Source organism: Hetaerina americana, unplaced genomic scaffold (genome assembly GCF_022747635.1).
Source record: "Hetaerina americana unplaced genomic scaffold, ioHetAmer1.1.p SCAF_31, whole genome shotgun sequence".
Taxonomy (NCBI): domain Eukaryota; kingdom Metazoa; phylum Arthropoda; class Insecta; order Odonata; family Calopterygidae; genus Hetaerina; species Hetaerina americana.
In genome coordinates, this window is record NW_027286886.1 from 2,937,915 (window position 1) to 2,961,878 (window position 23,964).

Consider the following 23,964-nt stretch of genomic DNA (forward strand, 5'->3'; position numbering starts at 1 on the left):
GTTCTCTGTGAGTTAGAACTTGATTTTTTTTCTGCCTTTAGATTGTAAGCACATTGCCGCAGTCTCAAGGAAAGGGGAAAAGTCCCAATTTGACTCAGTGAGATCAGCCTTTTCAACAAAATCGAACTATGCAGAGGCTGACAAAAAAAATTGCAATTCACTGGTTTTTCTTTATTTATTTATAATATTTTCTGCATGTCTTTTTGATTCTTTATTATATTTAAATATCGTAGTTTAATTGAAAAATGTTTTTAAAAAAATATTAGTTTTGTGTTTAAAATCGAAATATAATTGCTAACAAAATATTCTTCAAATTTATGATACTGTAGTAATTACATTTATTTTTCAGATGATGTAAATGTATTACATCATTATTAACTAAAATATTATATTTTAAAATAAAAAAACTGCATATGGATATCTAAACAAATAACTTCATAATGTTTTTTTTTCTAAGGTGATACATTTTCTTAAATTACCCTTTGCACTTCTCACTAGTACCCCTGGAATCCCCGCCGCACTAAGAGGGTTAAGTTGTAAAACTGGGACCCTTAAAGTCATGGGAATTTAAAATCTCTAAGCATGCGAAAATAAAATCTATATCCAGGGCCTTACAATGAGTTTCACCTCATGCCAGGAGTCCAATCATCAGAAACGATTACACTCAAAACTTTTAAGAAGTAATTTACCTTCAAACACAATGTAGAAACGATTCTTCCACTCGTCTGCACCCCGACGATGCAATTCACGGAAAGAATCTTCAAATACACTACTTCTTCGAACATGGACAGCCAACTCTTCACGGCGCATTCCATCATCTAATCTCTCAAGCTCAGCACGGAAATATCGCCTCTTGACATCAAAGTCCAATATCCTCGTGTGATCGACTAGAACAGCAAATGGCCCTTCACTTAGCGGTGATGTCGACTGCCTTAGAATTTGATTTAGAACAGTTCTGTGTGTTTCTGCAAAGAAAAAAGATTAGAAAAATTATACAATTGAATAACCAATGTAACTCCATTTTATCTTCTTTTTGTGAATTATGGCATTATTATTAATCCAAAAACACCTACCAAGTTGAGGATTGCTTTTGAGTGATAATGGTATGACAGACTCAAGTTAACTATAAAACATGTCCAATTCATGCATTTAGCATCAGGGAACCAGATCTTTTACCTGTGCTATCATTCTATTTCAACGAAGTTGAATTAATGGGAAAATCTTTGTCTTCAATTTTCAGTTCAGGTCCAAAGACATCTAGGATTGGAGTAGTAGTAGTTTTGAGGGGAGGCGACTGACAGCCAAGGTCATTTGCGCCATAGGGGATGGACAGGAAAGGATGAAGGGTGGAGAGAAACCCGGCGTCGGCATTAGCCTACTCTTTACGAAAGGCACCAAGGGGTCCGCAGTTGAACGTCCCATCCGACGGATGGCGTACTCACTCAAAGTGCCCTCCACAAAGCACCTCAAGTAGGGATCGAGATACCTAAGAAATATTCAACACCGCCGGGATTTGAACCCGTGCCCTCAGGGTGGGAAGCCAGTACGTTAGCCCCCGCACCATCTCGATCCTCTAGGATTGGAACCCAGGCCACTATGGCCATTAGACCCTATACTAGCCCCTAGGTTAACACCTTCCTGTAGTTGATGATGGTGGTGATTAAATATTTTAAATGGGCTACACACAATTATATACAATAGGTAGAATATAATTCAAAATATAATTAGGGTTATGAGATTTCTAAATTGGAATAAGGAACTATCAACACCATGAGTAAAGAAATTCAGCATTTTTGTAGTATTCAAACCTTATTTGAGGATTTTATCATGAAGAATATAACAAAATAGTATTTTGAAGTAACTATGGTTTTGGCAGGCATTTTTCAGTGTCTTTGATTCAAGGTTTATGCAGCAATGAATTTGTACTCCATATATTTTTTACCTAACATCCTGCGGTGTATTGAGCATTTATTAAGACTCAAAATTTCATTCTTCCTACTGAGAATTCAATATAAAGCAAAATAAAGAAATTCATTTACCAACCTTTCTATTTTCCTCACTCAGATGACCATCTACGATTGTTGAACAAATAAATTTAAAAAATTATGTCCCTGATTGGTAGTAGCGGTAGAGTTATATTTAAAGGGTGTGCCAATACTTGTAGTAGTAGAGATAGATTAGAGAACACCAACTAAGGTAATTTAACACCTCTCACAACCCAATACATTCACAAAAGAGATACAAAACTGGTATTAAAAAGTTGTATTTGATATATTAAAATAGTATTGCAACCAATAGGTGATTAGCATAATGTCATTTGCATGCCGTCAGAGGCATAGGAGACCAGATTCCTTTAAAACAGCAATTATTCCCCTAATGATATCGTGGGTGATGCCTAGCAGACACAATGTCACCCTATATATTATACTAAATATTTCTTGCATTCCATCCAAAGTGTCTCAAAATCATTGAAGAAATACACTCTTCACTGAGACGGTTTAGCCCTATCTTCAAGGTCAAGGTAACAGTAAGAAAAATCAGAACATCCTATTCCCAATCACCTCGCTGGCATCTGGTAGGAACATAAATTTCTGAAGATGATGCACTACTTCTGCACAGAATGAATGCACTACTTCTCCACAGAGAATCAAAAGACATATTTCCACCATGATTTGTTAGATTCGTTCAGTGTTAACTGTATTGTCTCCTGGCACTAGCGAATTGAAACAATCCTCAGAAGATTGTCATCAAATAAGGAACCTATCACCATAACCTTTAATAATCTGATGGCATGGGCACACTCATCATTCCATCAAGGTGTCAGTGTTCTTTGGGCAACACAACTTCGTCTTCGCATGCTGCAATTAACAGTCCTCACCAAAGAAGCATTTGAAGCCCAAATGTTTCAAATATGATGATGAACGCATTTATTTTTAGACCAAAACATCCAGTTTGAAGATGGACCAATCTACTGCTTGAATTTTCCAGTTTCCCAGTAGATATGCACACCAAATAGACTGGACTGTATCGCGCACTGAAAGACTAACAAACTACTTATGGCCGATTGTCTGCAGACTCAGAATTTCTCAAAAGAGATACAATACTTGAGGAGATGGAGAACGTTCCTATTAGCACAATGCAGATAAGTTCCAAAGCTGCAACAAATGTGAAATGAAATTAAATGTGCTACATTATAAATATTTATAATTTCAGAATTTTTTTGTGGTATTGTGGAGGAAATATTTAATCTTTTACTCATTACTGGCTTCAAATACAATTATTATTATTACTATCAAAAATCTGTATTAAAAACAACTATAATCTGATGAGGGAGAAAATACTCAATAGAAAGTATTCTTCCAAGCAAATCAGCTTTTCGAATTATAGAATTAAATCATACATATGTATAACCTCAACCCACTGGTCTGTTTCAGAGCACATTTTGAAGAAAAAAAGTGCATCTAATGGGCCAGAAAATACAGTATTTATTAACTATGGTTTGCTAGAGGAAATTTAATATGTAACATTATACTCTACCTGCAAATTTTAGGAATTTGACAGTATCATTCGAGAGGGTAGTAGATGGGCCAGGGCTATCCCAGCGGAAATTCAGCACTGGAGGAGTCTCTCCTTCTGCAGGTAAAGGTGACACTGGGGCAAGCTCATGCTGAACCTGAACTGTTGATGACTCACGACATTCAGATGTAGCGTGCCGATCTCCACCCTTTTTGTCTTTTTCATCTTTCTCTCCCGAAGACGCATGGATGAGGAAGAAAGCTTCCACGGCCGGCTATAAAAAACATTGTTCAATTGAGACTAATTAAAACTGTATGAAAAGTATAATTACCATCAAATGTAAAAAATTCTAAATATAAATAATGCCCAATTTTTAACACATTCCATAACCAAACCTACCAATTACTTACCGAAACACTACAAATTATAAATTTATCATTTCAATGTCAGGGTAAGCCAGTATGACTTAATCAAATGATGCCATATTTTAAATTAAACAACTTAAGTTAATTCTAGATCATAATTCATCAATTTCAAAATAAGTGTAAGCCATTAAATATGCATTTGGCATTGAAAAAAATAGGGTTAGGTGGATGCCAAATGGGGTGTATTGAATGCCATTTTCGAATGCTAGTCATTTACTCCCTTCGATAGTTGCTCTCCTAAATCTCAGGCAGTCAGAATTTATTAATTCTTAGCTAAATGAGAACGTGCTTTTCAGTTAAAATTAGACTCATTAGATTACTTCATTATCCAATAATTGATAATCATTCAAAATTTATTTTTGATTAAATTACTGGGGAAAATACCTAACCATACGCATTGAACTACTTTATTAAAACATTTTAATTCGATGAAACTTACCTGCAAAACCAAGACTGCATGGTGATCTGGTGTGTCTTGAAGTTCTAGAAGACAATCTGTGAGTACTCTCCAGAGGTCATCAAGACCAAGTTGTTCACTCAGGTTCGGAAGTATTGGGTCAACATCACCAATACCTAAGAAATAAAATTTATTTTATTAGTTCCAGTAGCTTTTAAGTTTTGGGTGTGTGAACAACTAAGGACATCTAGAATCTCTCCAACAGATTTAATTCAAGTTGCGGTACATAAGTAGATAAAAAATTTTGATTCACCTTTTAAAACGTTACCCTTAATTATAAAAGAGAGAAAGGGCTAGGTTCTAAGGGGTTCCATTAGGTTGAATCCTCTAAAGGAGTTCATCTTCCTATAAAAACTTCAGAACAGCATCTATACTAGATGCATGGTCACCTAAAATATGGCAGATAGAATCCTAAATGGCATAATTACATAGTATTTCTACTTCTATTTCTTAGTGAATCTACAACACTTGATGAGATTATTGCCAATCAAGTTATGGCATTTCCTCCCTCTTAATCTTCCTTATGTGGGGTTCCATAGGTCCATTTACATCAAGTACCATTTATAAAGGGCTTGACATCACTGATCATAGTGACTTCTGAGAACCAATGTTCCAAATTGGTTTGACGTTTGCGAACTTTCCCAACTTTTCTAAAACATATGATGCTATCATCGAACAAGTTTTCACACCTGTTAACAAGGGCTTTATCAGGGTGACACTCTTAACGACCATATGCTGAGAAGATCCATGATTTCAGTATTGAGAATAGAGATCCAGCATCTCACTCTTCCTCTATGAAGAAATTTCTGTGACTTGTTACTTCTACTGCAGGTTGAGGCCCCAGCTCTTTTGTTATCCTCAGTCCTGTGATTGTCCAAGATGTCATTGACATCCTCTTTGCTGGCTTCCTAACTCATGGACCTTCCCATAGGCATGATGTCAGGAACAATAAACAAGTTGTTCTTCAAATCCTTCAAACCTCCTTTCAGAAACACAATCAGACCAGAGATTTTTAATTCAATAACATTGCCACAAAGGCATCCAATTAACAGCAAAAGTCACTTGATTGTCTAGCATTACAGCTTCCAGCTACAAAGAATTTTTACCAACATCCAGCTGTTACTGTCATCTCCTGCAGGGGTGATCAGCCCACCAAACTCATAACTTATCCCATTCTGTCCCAATCAAACCAATTCACTGAATCCTCAGAAATTGAATCAACTCTTAAAAAAATGCATTTTTTTACCATTATATGTAGTTATATTAGGAATTATTTTTGAATTTTAATTGATATTTAAATGAACAAATTACATTTAATGATAATGTGGAACCACTATTGTTACAAAAGGAGCTATAAGTAATTTTCTCTGTTGTTATTAAGAGAAGATTACTTTTACTAACGTAAAATTGATAAATGGAAAATATTTTAAGTGGGCCATCCAGGAATTCCCCACAAAATCCAAGAGATGGCAATCTTAGCACATGAAAATATATATTCAGCAAGTATTTGCATATGTACTAGATGTGCATATGCAAATAAATGAATTAATATACAAGATTAACATAAAAATAAGAAAAAGGGAAGGATTGAAGGTTAGTGCACAACTTCACCTGGATGAGCAGTTTGGTGAGCAGTGTCCTGGGAATAACTCTGGCTACTTCCACTCTCACTGCCACTTGGTTGCCCAACTGCATGCATTTCAACGGACTGCTGACTTCTCTCTTCTAAACCAGCAAACTCCCTCTGGGCACACATCAGTCTAACAGCAACACTTTCCCTCATACCCCTCGAGGCCACAGAGGCAGGTGGAGGTGCAGTTTCTTCATGATCCACATGCATGGCCCTTTGTGACTGCTCTGCAGTCACATTCCGCCTGTCACTTTCTCCACCATTTCCACCGGAATTACCTGAAAAATTGCTCTGTTTACAAAATTTCCTTGAACATGGTTCTGCATTTGCCTGAATACCTGGACTTTATTCTCTTCCTGCAAAGAAGTAACTACTTGATAGGCAATGATGGAAATATTTACCTTTTCGCTTACTTCTCTTAATTGCCATCTGGACGGCTTCTCGAAGTTGTATGATTACTTTCAAGGCCCTCAAAAAGAAAATCTGACTTGAGGTTTTACTGGTTAGGGGCATCATGGCAGGAATTTGAAGATCAGAGCCATGCTTTACTTTGGTAGGTGCAGTAACCACTACTGAGCCTTTTGTAAACCTGGAATTAGAATAAATAATTTTTAATCATACCATTGCCAAGACAAATGATGTACATGTATAACACAGACAACAGTCAGATAATCCAAAATTATACACCCAATAATTAGTTACTATACAGAAAATCATGGTTTCGGGCCACTAGAAACTCTTATTCCTTTCTCAATTTTTAAAAGGCTTGTTAACCATGACAATTAAAATTTACAATTCTGATGCAATTCCTTCATGAACAATAACCAAGTCCATTAAGCCATTCTATTTTTCACATTTTCTTTCAGGCGTCCCTTGAAATTGTCTAGCACAAGCATTCCCCATTGACATCTTAATTCATCAGGCATAACCTAAGCTTTAGGGATAAGCTAAGCTTCAATTGTTCCCGGCTCAACCTTGTGGAAATTAATTTTAATTAAATGAAGAATACAAGGTATCTTTCCACTGTCCTCAATGTATCTTTCCACTGTCCACAGGACAGTGGAAAGATACATTGTATTCTTCATTTCATTAATAAGCTAAGCTCTTTATTCACCCACCCTTTCTACAGCACACCAACTACCACCACCGATGCTAACCCATCTTTAGCACTGCTTTTGGTTCTACAATTATACAAATAGTCAGTTTTCGCCTGACAGCCAAAGCTGCAAGCATTATGATGGTTCTAGTTTTTACATTTCCCATGCTATTGACCAACACTGATTTATAATCTTTCATATAAACGGTAATGTTTGATGGCATTTTAAAACAAACTGGAGTTTAACCTCCATTTCACATTTTCCCAAGTTTGTACTCATGCGCTTTAGGCATATTTATTATGTACCTCTGGCATGCAATTACGATATCATTAAATTCACTAGGAGGATGATGGGTTAGGAAAGTTTGGATTCAAAGAGAAGGTCCTTTTCTTTGCGCCCACCTTCTACACTAACTGATGGTTAGATATTACAATGTAACCATAAGCTCCCTAGACATTTTCAAAGCTTTCATCATCATATCTTCACAACTAATATTCAGACTCACTTTTCCATCATAAAATCAGAGACAAGATTTTCAAGGATTCCAAATAGTCCTTTTGATGGTGCTATTTAGCTTTCCTGGTTTAAATAGCACATATGAATATAATAATCACATCTCCCAAAAAAACATAGTTGCTTCTAAAACACCATACTTCTTTAAAGCTTGAACACTTTCTGTATTTCCTGCTTCTTGATCCATGTGCAGTTTTAAGTTCATATCTTAACTTCGTTTGATTCCATTGCTTACTTGGGATTTAGAAGAAGCATCTTTTTTGACATTATCAGTTTTCTATTCTTTATCTAACATGAAATTAATAGGTTAATAACAATTGGAGTATGCATGCACATAAAGACTGGCTGAAGGGACATTTAAAAAGATTTTAAACCATTGAAAAAAGAGGCAATTATGCAAATATAATAACATAATACTCTGTTAGAGAACTTTAACATGAACTTTGAATACACAAGCATTTAAGGGAGTTCATTTCAATGAATGGTGGTGAAAGAAAGGGAAAGCAGAGAGATATAGCTATCTCTTCCTAATTTAAGCAAGAGCAACAGAAGAAAAAAGAAAATTAAAAAAATTCCTAAAATATTTACTCCTTAAACATTAGTTAAACTAATTTGTTGGATTTAGACTAGTAAAGAGAAAAACTGGACATGCCACTTCACTGCATATTTTGATCAACATATACATTCACATTAAATTGTCAGAAAAAATGGTGCTACCTACAAATCAACAATGAAAACTCTTTAATATGGTGTTCTACAAGGTTTTGTATCAGGGCCTTCACTTTTCCTGGTGTATGTGAACGACATTGAAAAAGCCATAATCTCTCCAGAGAACAATAACATGGTGCTCTCTACAGACGACACAAGCCTAATAGCAGGTCATAATAATCATCCCAATTGCAAATAGATAAATATGCTATGGTTAATTCAGTCCCTCAATGGCTGCATGACAATAATTTACAATTAATGCAAAAAAAATAGTTTACTTAGTATATAGTAATAAAGACCTTCACTCAAATATTTCTGCAGAAATAGGAAACCAATTGATTGCAGAGTTGGAACATACCAATTTATTGGGTTTAGAAATAGACAACAAGTTAAACTGGAGGTTTCCAACGGAAAAATGTGGTAAAAATTATATTCAGCCCTATTAGTTGTAAAAAAATCTAGCTAACTATTGTAACGCAGAAGTAATAATCTCAGTATACCATGGTATATTTGAGTCCATAGCTCATTAGGACATAGTCTGCTGGGGGAGTTCAGCACATGGAAACATCAATAGAATACTCACCCATCAAAAACGTGCATTAAGGGTTATATTTAAAATGAATGCAAGAAATTCTAGCTGGTATTATTACAATATCACAAAACCATGACCATTCCCTGCATATATATGAGGTCTGTTCATTAAGTGTCGCAACTTTTGCATTTTTTCAAAAATTATTTATTTATTCATGAATGTCTATTTTGTCCCCTTCTAAGTAATCCCCATTAGATATTATACACTTGCGCCAAAGTTTTTTCCAATCCTCGAAGCACTTCGAAAAATCATTTTTTGTGATCTTGTTCAGCTTGTCCTCAGATGCAGCCTTTATCTCATCAGTCTTAGTGTAATGTCGTCCTTTCATGGGCCTCTTCAGCTTCGGGAACAAGAAAAGTCACTGGGGGCCTGATCTGAGGAATAGTGGCTGCGGCATCATTTGTGAGTTGTTTTTGGCCAAAAATTGGCGCACAAGTAACGATGTGTGAGCAGTCTTGGCTCCTGCTGCAGCTCCCATCAGGATGATTGAGATTTAGTTTCCATGTCATAACCATAAACCCATGATTCCTCACCAGTTATGACCCTCTCATTTGGGTCATTGCAGACAGAGTCCAACACTTCCTTGCCATGTTAATGTGTAGCTGGTTTTGGTCAAAATTGAGCAATTTTGGTAAGAACTTCACGGCAACCTGTGTCAGCCCAAATCATTGGTGAAAATTGAATGGCACGAGCCAATCGATATATTTAGGTCCTCAGCAACTTCTCTAACAGTGATTCGATGATTGGCCAATACTATTTTCTTCATTTCATCATTATTTTTGTCTGTTGTTGACGTGCTCGGGCATCCGGCACGCTCTTCGTCGTTCACATCTTCTTGGCCCTCTGTACCCCCAACGAATGTTGCTTTGGTCCAAGGTAGCTTCTCCATATGCCACAGTCAATATTCAGAATTCGTTCGTGCTCTGTATTTCATTTTTCACACAAAATTTGATACAGATTCTTTGATCCATTTTCTGGAACAGGCAAAAATCGAAACAAGCCAAAACACGTCCAAGAAAAACAGCTGTCCACAATTAACTGAATATTAAAAATGGTAGAACTTTTTGGCATTAGTGAGAGACATGAGTACCAACATAATGCCACAAAAAAAATTAAAAATCAAATATACGCAACTCGTGGAAATTCAATATTTGCGATACTTTTTGAACAGAACTCATATCTAGAAGGTGATATGCCTGCACCAAAACCCCTTCTCAGGTCAGAAATAGGGATGTTCACATTCACAACACCAGGGGTAAGGATAATCTTTATAATGGCCATTGCCGAGTAGCAGTACTACAAAAAACCCCAGAAGTTTCAGGAAAACTGCTCTCTAATAGACTTCCTGAAGAGCTAAAACAAATACTTCCCCAAAAAAATAAATTAAAAAAAATGTAAATTCTTCTTTGTAAATAATTATTTTTATAGTGTCCAAGAATAAATACATAGAAAGAGCCAATGCACGAAAATCTGTTTTGTAATTCTTTAATACCCGTTATTATGTAATTCAAATCCATCCATATGCGTATGAATTTGTATATAACTATAAACACAGTAATCAACCCGAAGGTCAGTTTGGTAGGTGATGGTAGAGTTCATCCCGTACTAAGCCTGACGGCATGTGAAATTCACACATCAGGGTAGGGGGGCCAGTTCCTTTCCCTGTGCCGGTTATGGTTTCCCAGGAAGATCTGGTACCCGCAAAATCACATAGCTTGGGTGTAGCTGCAGGTGCCCAGAGTGACTTGCCCGGGAATTGAACCCAGGCCCTCTGGTCAGCAGTCAAATGCTCAACCTCCTGGACTACCATGACCCACAAATTTGAATAGATGTAAATCTAATGTACATGTAAATTTGACTGAATTTTTAACGAAGCCCATACAATTTTATATTGTTCTAGGGTGAATAAATCTATCTAACCATCATTAATTTTAGTAGCCACATACAGAGCCTTAAGAAATTTTTTAGTTTATTTATAACTCGAGATTTAGAAGTCCAAAAATCTGTCCCACGAATTTCATAACAATAAGGTTTTACTTAATTTATATTTTATTCCTATATTATGTCAAAAAGTCAGGGAGGAAACTAAAAGAATTTATGCTTACCTATCATGCAGAACACCTTTGGCAGGCTGCCTTTCATGACTGCTTTCATCGTTAACTGGACGGTTTTTCTCACGACGACTCTTCCTTTTAAGTACACGTAACTCCTTCAGCAAAGTCAGTATTTGTATACAAACAACATTGCCCAATTTCTGAGCACCACTCAGTAACAATTCCAGGATCTAAATAAATTAAAGTTAAAGGGGTAAAATTTTAGTTGAGAAACAAGCAGAAATAAAATAGTATAGCAACACTAATATAGGCCACTAAGAATTCTGTATGTACCATGTCTCGAGTAGATGCTGGCCCATATGACCAGTTGAGAAGAAGTGATGTCGCATCTTCCAGACCATCCTCAGAACAACTTGTTGATGTAATCACTTCTATCGCCAATCTTATATACTCCTCTGGCACTTTCATTCTCCGACTGTACTCCTTTTTCTCTTCCGAATCTTCAGCAATTTCAATGGTGTCTCGATCACGCTTCCTTGCTTGGGGACTGCTGTCTGGCAATCCAAGGGATATAAGGGCCAGCAGCTTCAACAGTTTATCAGTAAGTAGAGTGCTCGACCTTATCACAGGGTAAGACAGCATTGCAACAAGGTGGCCAAAAGCAGAAGTCTCAAAGCACAAATTGAAAAAATCGAACTCCATTGGGGGATTGAGAGCATAATTACTTCTGGAATTATTCTTCCCCTTCTTTGAAGCACTTATCATATCTAATTTAACTAACAACTCCCAAAAATTTGTAGGTCCAACTTTGGTTTTCAATCCACCACCTCTTCCATTATATACATCCTGTAATTTTTGCTCAAAACGCGCAGCATCTCCACTGCTGAGACTCTTAGGCAGTGATTCTATCTCTTGAGTCTTCATTGGCAAATAATAACTTGGGAAAGGCTTTGCCAATACAATCAAGAGCTCTAGGGTATGCCTGAAATAGTGAAAGGGCATTTTTAGTACCAATTAAATGCTATTGTTTCAATTTCAGTTAAAACGATCTAATGTATGTAAAAACACATCAATTCATACTTGCAAACGCTAGGAGCAGCTAAGGGATGAATGGTCAGTGTTGCAGCTGCTGCACTTGCGGCCCCTAATTTATCAGCCCCTCTTTTTCCAGATGGCCTCTGCATACTAAATATATTAGCTTTGCAGCCCAAGGCAGCATCCACACCTATATTCAACCAAGTAGGCACCAAGGTCCTAACATCTGCAGATCTAGACAAGAAGTAACAAGCATGTCATAATTTTAATCATAAAAAGACGACACCATACTTGACCAGCATCATCTTATTGATCAGTGATCATATCTAGCATGCATTACATCAACAACTGATAGGAGATCAAGTGAAGCGATCATACATGGAGTTTCAACAAAATTTTTTTTTTTTTTTTTAAGTAATCTACCGGTTAAGGTAGGTTTTTGGACTGACACAACTACCAAACAAATATTTTATTACTCCTAACAAAACACAAAATCAATCATCCTACTCTATATCAGGTCCCTCTTCATCTCTGAGTACTTCCTTCCTCCCTTCATCCCGTCCAACAACCCTATCCTGTTCCTTCCCTTTCCTCTTTTGCCCAACATTCTACCCTCTATCACAGTCTTCAACATCCCACTGCCGGTCAACACCCCCTTCATCCACTTTTCCTGCCTCCATAGGATTGCTCCCAACAAACCCCTCTCTTCGCCAACCATACCAAGTACTTCCTCATTTGTTTTCTTCTCTGTCCATTTCACCTTCTCCATTCTTCTCCACACCCACATTTCAAAAGCCTCCAGTCTACGTCTATCCTCCTGCTTCAATGACCACGTTTCCGCTCCGTACATAGCTACGCTCCATATCAAAGTTTTTACGAGTCTTTTCTTAACATCCTTACTCAAAGTCCCTGTCATCAACTCCCTCCTCCTTGTGAAAGCCTCTTTGCCTAGCGCAATTCTTCTCCTTACGTCCCTACTACTTTGACCGTGTTGGTCCAAAACACTACCGAGATACGTAAACTGTTCTACCTGCTCTAGCTTTTGCCCTCCTATTTTAATGTTAAGCTTGGCCTTTTTCTTTCTAGAAAATCGCATAACCTTTGTTTTATTAATATTGATTCTCATCCCATACCTGTCGCACTGAATTTTCAATTCACTAAGCAATGCTTGCAGCCCCTTGGCGGACTGACAAACTAAAGCTTGGTCATCAGCAAACCTAACTGATTTTACGAATTCCCCGCCCACTTTCATTCCTACCTCGAGTTCTTCCCATGCCTCTTTGATCATTTCTTCTGCGTACAGGTTGAACAGCAACGGTGATAATGGGCAACCCTGCCTTACACCCCTTCCTAACACTGCCCATCCTGACTCCCCGTTTCCCCCCCTCACCTGAGCAGTCTGAGACATGTACAGGTTGCGGATTAGCCTCCTTTCCCTCCAATCTATTCCTATTTTCTGCAATATACTCATTAGTTTTTCCCAATTTACTCTATCAAACGCTTTTTCGAAATCTACGAAACAGGCAAATACCTCCTGGTTGTGTTCTATATTCCTCTCGATTAATAATCTCATTACTGCAATGGCATCACGCGTACCTCTCCCCTTCCTAAACCCAAACTGATCATCCCCTAAGTAATCATTTGCCCTACTCTCTATCCTTTTGTTTATGATCCTGAGAACAACCTTAGCTGCGTGGGATATCAAACTAATTGTCCTATAGTCCTCACATGACGTGGCCTTTACCTTTTTCGGAATAGGAACTAAAACTGATCTCACAAAGTCTTCCGGCCAGATTCCCTCCTCATAAATACTACGGATCAGCCCATATAGCCTCTTCCTCCCACATTTTCCCAAGCATTTCAAAAGTTCCACGGGAATGTTATCTACCCCCACGGCCTTATTTAGTTTCATCTCCCTTAATGCCCTTTCTATCTCATTGTCTAGTATGCCTGGACCTAAGCTATCTTCCTCTACGTCATGTTCCTTTTCAATGTCTAACTTTGTTGGTCTAAGCTCTTTACTATACAGGTCTTCTACATATTCCTTCCATCTCTCTTGGATCTTTCCTGCGTCAACTATTACCTTACCGGCCTTATCTCTAACTGCTATCGTTGATCTCCCTTTCTTACTTCCCGATAAAGATTTAACTATGCTGTAAAGCGCACCGATTTCCCCCTTCCTCTGCAGACTTTCCATATTCTCGCACTGCGTCTTCTACCATGCTTCTTTTGCTTTATTTGTTGCCCGCCTCAATTTATTGTTCAATTCTTTGTACTTCATTTTGCTTAATTCTGTGTTCATATTCTTCCATTTTCTCCGCTCATCCATTTTTGTAATCATCTCATCCGTGATCCATGGTTTACGAGTCCTTTTAGCGTTAACGGTTCCAATAGTGTCTTTTGCCGCTTTAGACAACCCTTTTTTGATACATTCCCATTTTTCTTCAATAGTACTTAGCTCTTTACCGTCCTCCATGATTTTCTCTACCGCCTGTTTGTAATCCTTTCTTTTCAACCCATTTAATGCTTCTACATTCCATTTTCTAACTCGCCGCCCATGCCTTATCTTTTTAAAACGTACGCTACATTTCATAACAACTAAATTGTGGTCTGAGTCCGCATCCGCTCCCGGGAAGCTGTGGGAATTTATCACACTGTTCCTAAACCTGTGTCTAACCAGGATATAATCTAGCTGATATCTTCCCGAGTCACCTGGCATTTTCCATGTATACCTGCGTCTTTTGTGGTGCCTGAACCAAGTGTTGGTGATAACTAACCCCTGTCTCCTGCAGAACTCAACTGTTTTCTCCCCGCGGTCATTCCTCGTGCCTAAACCGTAGTCCCCCACCTCATCACCATCTCTTCCTTCGCCTACTGTCGCATTCCAATCCCCCATCACTATCAAATGTTTCCCTGCAGGAACACATGCAATCATGTCCTCTAACTGATCGTATATCCTATCGACCTCTTCTTCCTTATGGTTGCTCGGTGGCATGTATACCTGGATAATAACTAAGTTCGTCGGTTCTGGTTTTATCTCCACTAGTAGTATTCTATCCGTTACCTGCTCTATGTTGACTACGCTTCTTCCTACCTCTTCATTTAATACTATGGCGACCCCTCGTTGGCTCTCGTCCCCACCGCTGTATATTATTCTATACTTATCACTCCAGTAATCCCCGCTATCTTTCCATCTCACCTCGCATAGACCTAAAATATCTATATTTCCCCTTTCCATCTCTCGCTTAACATTCTCCAATTTCCCCGTCCTCATCATTGTCCTAACATTCCACGTTCCTATTCTAACTAATTTGGTCTTCTTCTCCTGCGTCTTCTGTCCTGCTGCTGCTGGTTTTCCCTTGCAAGGGTTTCGTGGGATGACGACCGCGGAAGCCTTGCCTCCCCCGCTGCCGGGCACGACACACGGCCGATTGGGCCGAGCCCCGTGGTTGCCAGGACTCAAAATATCTCTATTGTCCATCACATTGTTCTTGGGAATGATAATTGAGGTGGTTTCCCGTTGCCTTCCTCAATAGTGTTTTTAACGTGACACCATCACTTACTGGCCGCCCCACTGGGGTCAGACGCCATTGCAGCCGCCTCACTGAGGAACAGACGCTGCGTGGACTACCTTTCGTCTGGCTCCTAACCTTCGACCTATCTGGCATGGGTGACCCTACCAAGAGCAATTTTTATTACTCCCGCCAGTACAGCTCTAGGGGTCATCGGAACGCACAAGCCCTTCCACCACGTCAAGGTTGTAGTCCGGGGAGGGCAACAAAATATAAGATGGAAAATAAACAAACTCGGGCTTGAGGAGTCCAAACTGATAGTTCTGACTATTACAATCATCATCATGACAATGAGAAGACAGAATGGGTTTCAAATAAAGTAGAATATAAATACCCGGAAAGAAATAGCCATGCAATTCAGTATCATCAATAGGAATGCCACAACATCATCTCAGATAGCCAGAGGGCAAAATGAATATTGCTGAAGAACACATGTATGATGGTAAATAGAAATAGATTCTATATCATAATAAATACATCATGCCTATTGTCAGATATGTTTTCAATTAATTCATTTAGGCGTTTGGATTAAACTTCTTGTGCACTACATATGGAAGTGTACAAAGGTTGAAGTTTTCACATTATGAAGAATGCAGATGCAACAGGCCTGGGCTAAGGGGTGATATACGAGTCATTCAATAACTCCATACAATATCCAAGAGATGGCACTCGTAATATCGGAAAAGGTTTGCTTTTAGGAAGCCTCATCTCTCACCAGACTGCTGCTCAAGTTCGAGCTATATCCATTATGTGGTGCCATGAGTTGAAGGAGATTATCAAGAAAAATGCAAAAAAATCTAACCAAAATAACTGTTTTTTTTTTACATTTCCCAAGGAATTATTGAACCACCCATGTAGATTCTAAACATGGTTTTATTTTCACAAGTTTAAAAAGATGACTGACATAAGCCTCTCACCGCCTAGGAGATAAAGTATCCGAGTTTTACATGTTGAACCATACCAGGAAAAAATAATTGCCGTCCACTTTCAGGTTTAAAAGCAAGTTGACTAATTATATCAGGGCCCAGGGCTGTGCATTGAGCATAATTGAACGCTGAGGAGAAATGTCGAAGAGGTAGATTGAAATTCTCTCAGTTGTCTGAGGAATAGTCTGTTTTAATGTCTTCGACCATGGCTCATTATAATAGAAAGTAATGGAAGTAATTTCTCCACTGAAACTGTCAGAATGCTATATTGTACTCCAGCTAACTATTAATACTTCATCTGTGGTCAGGCACCCATGATATATTATACCTAGAAGAGATGGGAGCATTCTAAAGTGACTGGTGGATATTCTCCCTCACAGCTGTGGTGGTATGTCTGTTGGTGTATTTGGCATTGAAGTTTCGCAAGATCACACAGACTTCTTGCATGAAGACCGTGATATTTTTCATGCTTGGTATGTATTCATAGCCTGATTCTCAAAGAAAACAAATGAGCCAAGAAAATCATGCACTCCCAGAAATTAAGAACCATCAGGCTGAGATGATAAAAAATTATATCCACTTTACCATTGATAGAAATACATTATTTCCATTTTTATACAATGTTGAATTACTTAAAACATTGAAAGGGAATTGTAGGTGCAATGAGATGTACTGTTGGCACTACTCATTATATCATTATTTCTATTGAATGCCATACTTTTTATAGTGTGGCATATATTATGAGTTTTTCAGTAACATAAGTTTGCAAATTACAAGAGGAAAAAAACTTATTCACTCACCAACACACTGAAAAAAATGAAACAATATTTTATTTGATTCCATTAATCAGAAAATTTATGGATGAAGTTTTAGTGTGAACTAATGAAAATAAATTTTGAATATTTAACTAAGTATTAAATCCCGGCAAAATTATTTCAAGAATTACTCATTAATAGTTAAACATAATAGCCTACTATACATACAAGAGGTATGAAAAAGGTCATTCATAACATTCGATAAAATTCATTAGCTTATTTTACGTAATTTGACATGCTAACCAAAATTTGTTCATCATTTTTTAAAAAGCATTATTGTTAAGTAATGCTATTATGAAGTTGGGTAGTAGGCAAGAGCAAATGCACACAGTGTCATTATTTTAAAGTGTAGCAAATGAAATACAGTATCATTATTTTAAAGTGCAGCAAGCAAATGAAACAGTATCATTATTTAAAAGCGTAGCAAATGAAATAACAATGCAGATGACTGGAGATAGAACTAACTATGCTGCACTGACATTAGGATGAGGAACTTCTAGGGATTTTTTTAAAACTTTTTTAGGAAAGAGAATTTTTGAAAATACTATAATGCAATTACCTTGGAGTTGCACACCCTGAAGACTCATTGTTTTGGGCCTGCAGCAGTAGCCGACTAGATTGCCTCTTATTTTTAGAGCTGTACTCATTTGTAGATGCATCATGCTGGGGATGTTTTGAGGTACCACATCTATCAAACACAGACAGGAGAGTCTAAATATTGAAATAAAGAAATTCTTCCCATTAGAACAACGATGCTACTTTAAAAATAACAAAATGTGTTAATGATTAATGTATACATTTTTTATAAATATAATTAAGGCAATATATTAGTGCAATTAATAGAATTTGAACAAAACAAATATTTACTTTTTAACTTAATTAATGAAATAAAAATTATTTAAAAACAATTCATTATAAACCTAAATTACTGATAGGCAAAACTTGCAGAAAAAATTGTTTATGTATTACCACAAAAAAGGAAATAAGAAGTGACAAAATATGATTCCACCAGGTGATGGATGAAATTAAACATTTCTAAATCAAAGATATTGATATGCAACAAATACCTCTAAACCCACGTTTTCCACCTGAAATAAAGCAGCCAATACCCAGATGTCAAGTATTTCTATTTTTTATCAATATGGTGGTTATCTCTACCTGAGGAAATATTTTTTGCAAAAGAATTTAGGGGAAAACCATATTTTGAACACTTAATTGAATAATTAAATAAAAAAGTATCAAATAATGTTACCTTCCATGATAGATGCATTTCTATGCAATTGCAAAAATTAAAAATTTTGATTTCTCAGAAGCCATCAGGTCTTTTTGTCGGTGTCCTTTCAATTACAAGAATTAACTTAAAATACCACTTCAAGACCGAGCAAAAATATAATTTTAGGGTCATAATTTTCCTCATTCTCAAATTTGTCTTTTTTTAATTTTTAACCCTTTCGCTGAGAATCACCCTCCAGAACCTTACTTTTCACAGGAGGTGATGACAGAGTACTACTGTCTCTCCATAAATTTTGCTATTCCCAATTTGAAATTGTTGGAAATAATAAAAATAATCTAGATTTACTGTTTATATAATGAATAATTTGCATTAATTTACTTTGCCAATGTTTTTTTCTATTTGAGAAAGGTACATTCACAACAGTTTAACCTGCGAACACACTAGGCAAGTTCACAACAGCGAAAGGGTTTAAAAGGGGTTGAATAAGTTGAACAAAGTAGTCATTCCGTTGTACTTTAGGTTGGTTAGTCCAACAAATAATGTTATCTCTGACCTGAGAAGATTACTACTTCTCTAGACCAAGAAAACTTGGTCAAATGCAAAAAGTAACATTTTGAAGGCTGAATACCTGAAATACACCATGTATTTTACCATGATCATTTGTCTCCTAATAGTACAAGAGACTGTGAACACAAGTTAACCAGAATTTTACCGGAAATCATCTCTATGATTAAAAAAAAACTAGTAATTTGTCTTTGCAAATTCAAGTAGTACTAAAATTCTTAAAATAAATTCATATTTCTTTTAAAAATATTACTATTTATTACTAAAACCATGAGCATACATTTGTTACGTCTGCAATTATCTCTCAGAATGATTCTGAACAATTAAAATTAATTTCTAGTAACAGAAGGAAATGCATCGACTACTTTAATTTACTGAATTTGAACACATTTTGGGAGGTCTGGCCAAATCTCAACTGGGCATTTAAATCAAGTCAATATTATTTATAATAAAGAGATGAAACATTACTTCTAAAACTCCCTTTCTCATGAAACACTTGCTAGATAATATCAACTAAAGGCGATGAATGCAGAGTATAATTGATATTTATAAATAATAATTACATTAGGTCATCCACTGTTCTCTAATACATTTCCACTAATAAGAAATGTACATCAATTTTGAGTTCATGATTTGTTTTAGGGTTTGTGTCTGTCTTGTGCATTCCCAATCAGGAGGTACCTATGTTTTCCATTTGATGGCAGTATTCACAAGAATACCCAGCAATTGCCAGGTAATTAACATTTTAATTGTTACAAGCACTTGAATTCGATTATTTAATTTCATCATTTCTTCAATTTTTTGCATATGATTAAAGGTTTTCCATGCCTATCCTTATAAGTGCCAAGAAACAAATGTAGATAGCAGATAATTCTGTACTGGAAATGACACAGCAATATCCATTTTCTTCTTAGCTTAAAAATTTGGAGTTTTTATAATTACCAATTGATGTTGAATAAGTCAAAAACTAAAAATTTTATAAGTCTTTGCGTCAATAGATAAAAATCCTCAACCCATTCTAAGATGTGATGCATAATCCCCAGCTGATGTCTCAGTATTAGTCTTTTTGTGACATCAAAGTTTGATATACAGGTATATTATTACAATAGAAAAAACCATACACAAAGAAATCAACCCAAAGGTCTGTTTGTTGGTGATGGTAGAGTTCACCCAGTACGAAGCCCGACGGCATGTGAAATTCACACATTAGGGTAGGGGGGCCAGTTCCTTTCCCTGTGCCAGTTATGGTTTCCCAGGAAGATCTGGTACTCGAAAAATCACATAGCTTGGGTGGAGCTGCAGGTGCCCAAAATGCCTTACCCGGGAATCGAACCCAGGACCCTCCAGTCAGCAGTCCAATGCTCTACCCCCTGGACTAACATGACCCACATTATTACAATATGGCTATAAAAATTCTGTAGCCACAATTGTGACCTTAATTATTATAAATAGCTCCCAGTTGAGATCATGTACCACTCAAGTAAAATGCCACCATTTAATGGCTACAATACCCTGAAGTCGCGGAATCAGGTAATAATTAAATATAAAGCCTTCATTGGTAATACAGTGGAACCTCATAATACGATCATAATTCGTTTGATGCAATCTTTCTCGGAAAGCAAAACACTCGTTTAGTGAAAGAAGTTTTCACATATAAATTAATGTAAAATACAATAATGCCATCCATGACAAAAAAATTGTGTACAAGGTATATTCAAAGAAAATTATGTAAATAGGGTGCATTCTGAAGGTAATGCAATTACTTTGGTAATTTATTGAACAGATTTACACAAACACTTAAAATTCTTTGAAGAACTGTCCTTGCACCTTGACACTTTTTTTCCAGCAACTCTGCCATGACCAGTACGTGCCCTGGAAGGCGTCTTCGGCGATCTCTTGCAAGATCTTCATCATGGCTGATTGGATCTTTTCTATGGACAAAAAACTGGTTTCTTCCAGGGCTGCCTTAATCCGAGGGAGGAAAAAGAAGTCTGCTGGGGCGATGTCAGGACTATAGGGGGTGTGGCAGCGTTTGCACCTCGAGTTTGGCCAGGAACTCTCAGACTCTTAGCACATTGTGGCAAGGTGCGTTGTCATGTTGGAGTTTCCAGATAGCGGAGATGTCTTTTTTTGTCCTGATTACCAGCTTTTGAGTCTTTCCAGTATATCCACATAGTAGGCAGCCTTAACTGTCTGTCCTAGAGGCACAAACTCCTTATGGACCACTACTTTACTGTCGATAAAGATGATGAGCATTGTTTTCACTTTTGATTTGCTCATTCTTGCTTTGCTAATTCAACCTCTTCCCAGACCTCCTTTAGGGTCTTTACCTTGACACTCGCAGGTATGACAGAGCTGAGTCCCCGTAAGCCTCACGAATCATTTTGTTTGTCTCCTCAAGAGATTTCTTCAGTTTAGCACAAAACTTATTCCCGTAACATTGCTCGATTGTTTATTCCAATTTTTTATGACACTATCTGCGAGCAGATGTTTACAATAACCATCCTGCCACTTCCACAGCTTGGAGGGCAGTGAGACCGGTTTCGTGGCGAAGCTTAGCCCCCACAAATACTCCAAGTGAATTGATCCCACTCTGACCAACAGGAGCAATGCAAGTTATTCAATTGCATTACTTTCAGCTGTACATTGTTTAGAATTGTGGACCACATTCACTTTTTTCAATTGCAGAACGAGACCACCGGGATGTGAATTATTTGCTATAGCAAAAAATAATGGAAATAAATATTAATTATTTATGGTACTTAGCAAATGCCTTTCTACAATGAAGCTATCTAGAGACATTTGTTTCTGCAGACGCTTCAAAATATGGTAAAAATGTGACTCTATGATCGTTAAATAAATTTATGGCATGCATTGCCACTGCCTTATTATGATGAAGCCTTGTACGCACGGTTTGATGCGCAAGTTTCCCATGACCTCCACATCTCAATTAGCCTGCTGTTTTGGACTTATCACTTCTTGAAGGCTCATGTAGTGTCTGAATAGTAAACAACCAAGGTTTTGATTTTCATATCGCCGCTCGCACTTGTGAAAAATAGCTGTGCGAGATGGCTTTTCATTGCCTTGTGGCCAGGCAATGCATTGTTTTCCAAAATTATGAGCACAAATATAGGTTTGCTTCGGCATCATCTTCCCAAAAAGTAGTCTTATCACAATTAAAAACATGTTGTGGCAGGCAACCCTTAAAATCCTAGATCTTTTTGAAGTCACTGATGAAGTTCTCTGCTACCTTTGACTCAAATATTGCTGCTTCATCATGTCTCACAACACAGTGGATGACTGTTCTTTTCGGTAACTTCTAGAACAACGCACGGCTCCCTTTAAATATTTATTCACCCATTGATGATCCTGTCATCTTATTAACAGGATAGGTGAAAATCGCTTTTCCCTTCTCACAAATTATATCCTAGTTAATGGTGTAGCATTGCAATTGCTTTTCGTTTAAGCAAGTGAGAAACACCCAATCAACAGTATTGAGAATACGCAACAGTTGCATAGATACTCTAGTCACTATTTGAAGCATCTATCTCCTTAGTCTTGTCTCTGTTCTAAAAAAAGGCCAATTGTTGACGTCGACCAAATATTGTTGTGCCTACTAGATCAGCCACGCTCACAGATTGTTCCTGATTTTTCTGAACCTGATCTTTTTCTGTTCCTGATCTTTCTCTTCATTTCTACTATTATTTTTTATTTTTATTCTCTTAAGGTTTTCTTTTTATGGATTTTTCTTCGGGGTCAATTTTAGAACTACGCACAAAATGTTATTAAACTTTGCACAAAAAATTACTTGTAATTGGTTACAACAGAAGATTGGAAAAATGTGCGATCCCTAGCAATCCTAAGATACTAGCGGAACACGTGCTAGAGAGAGAATCCGCAGTAGCAGGCGTGCAATGAATCTGGGAATTCCCCTCTCCTCGGTATGCGAAAAGTTATGTCAAACAGGTCTTTTTTGGCATCAATAAATTTGCCCATTACACTAGTGCTCAAGAAGCAAGGTTCCATTATAACTACAAATTGACATTTGATATCCTATTGACAATTTCATCAACAGTGAGGTTCACAACCAAAATTGGCTGCAAGGCACCTCTAGGTTGCCTAGTATGACACAAGATAAACTAATTTGATGTTTACATCAGATTCTAACCTTAAGCAGCCATTCCCGGGTTGTTGGGTTGAAGCAAAGGTTCCTCACAACACGATGTAACCGACCGGAGTTGAGTCTTGGCTCATCAACAAACAGAAGAACTAGCAAACATGTCATTGTTTCTTGATCCAACAAAAACCTGTTTCTGAGGAAGAAAATGAGATTATGGGGATTTGCTAAGTGTAAACATTTGCTCTTAGCACAAAAAAATCACAAATAATATCTGAACACAAGTTTGGAAAAATATGTGATCACTATTAACATTAGGAAAGTAGCAGAATGAGTGCTTAACACAAACTGATGCAGTGGCTATGCACTCCAGGGTCCCCCTTTTCTTGTAACTCATTAAGCAAAAGCTTTCTCTTAAGCAAGTCATTATTTCATAGAATTTTTCGCTGGTAATGCAAATTACTTTTTAAGGGAGGTGCCCCGAAAGTTAGTTTCCCACGTACATGCATACTGTATAAATAATACACTAACAGTTTACTCACCTGGTATTAGAGTGATAGCAAGGTCCCACCATTGCACCACTCGCAGCTTCTCCAGAAGATGCTGAAGGAGGGTTGGCAGCATTCTCAGCACGAGATGCCCAGCTTCTCCACTGTTGCTGAGGTACTGTCTGTATGGCATACCTTGTCCCCACACGTCCTATGGAAGA

General features: G+C 37.3%; 1 protein-coding gene across 3 annotated transcripts in view; it reads right to left on the reverse strand.

Annotated features, from left to right (window-relative positions):
* The window catches only part of HUWE1 (HECT, UBA and WWE domain containing E3 ubiquitin protein ligase 1), a 126,327-nt gene that overhangs the window by 17,958 nt on the left and 84,405 nt on the right, over nt 1-23,964 (reverse strand). For all 3 annotated transcript variants that reach the window (XM_071588979.1, XM_071588978.1, XM_071588977.1), the window contains 11 exons: nt 23,798-23,954; nt 23,307-23,451; nt 17,900-18,051; nt 12,073-12,261; nt 11,326-11,974; nt 11,044-11,222; nt 6,430-6,617; nt 6,010-6,306; nt 4,381-4,514; nt 3,538-3,790; nt 690-965 (listed from right to left, as the gene is read on the reverse strand). In XM_071588979.1, the coding sequence (XP_071445080.1) occupies nt 690-965; nt 3,538-3,790; nt 4,381-4,514; nt 6,010-6,306; nt 6,430-6,617; nt 11,044-11,222; nt 11,326-11,974; nt 12,073-12,261; nt 17,900-18,051; nt 23,307-23,451; nt 23,798-23,954 (2,619 nt within the window). The remainder of the gene's footprint in view (nt 1-689; nt 966-3,537; nt 3,791-4,380; nt 4,515-6,009; nt 6,307-6,429; nt 6,618-11,043; nt 11,223-11,325; nt 11,975-12,072; nt 12,262-17,899; nt 18,052-23,306; nt 23,452-23,797; nt 23,955-23,964) is intronic.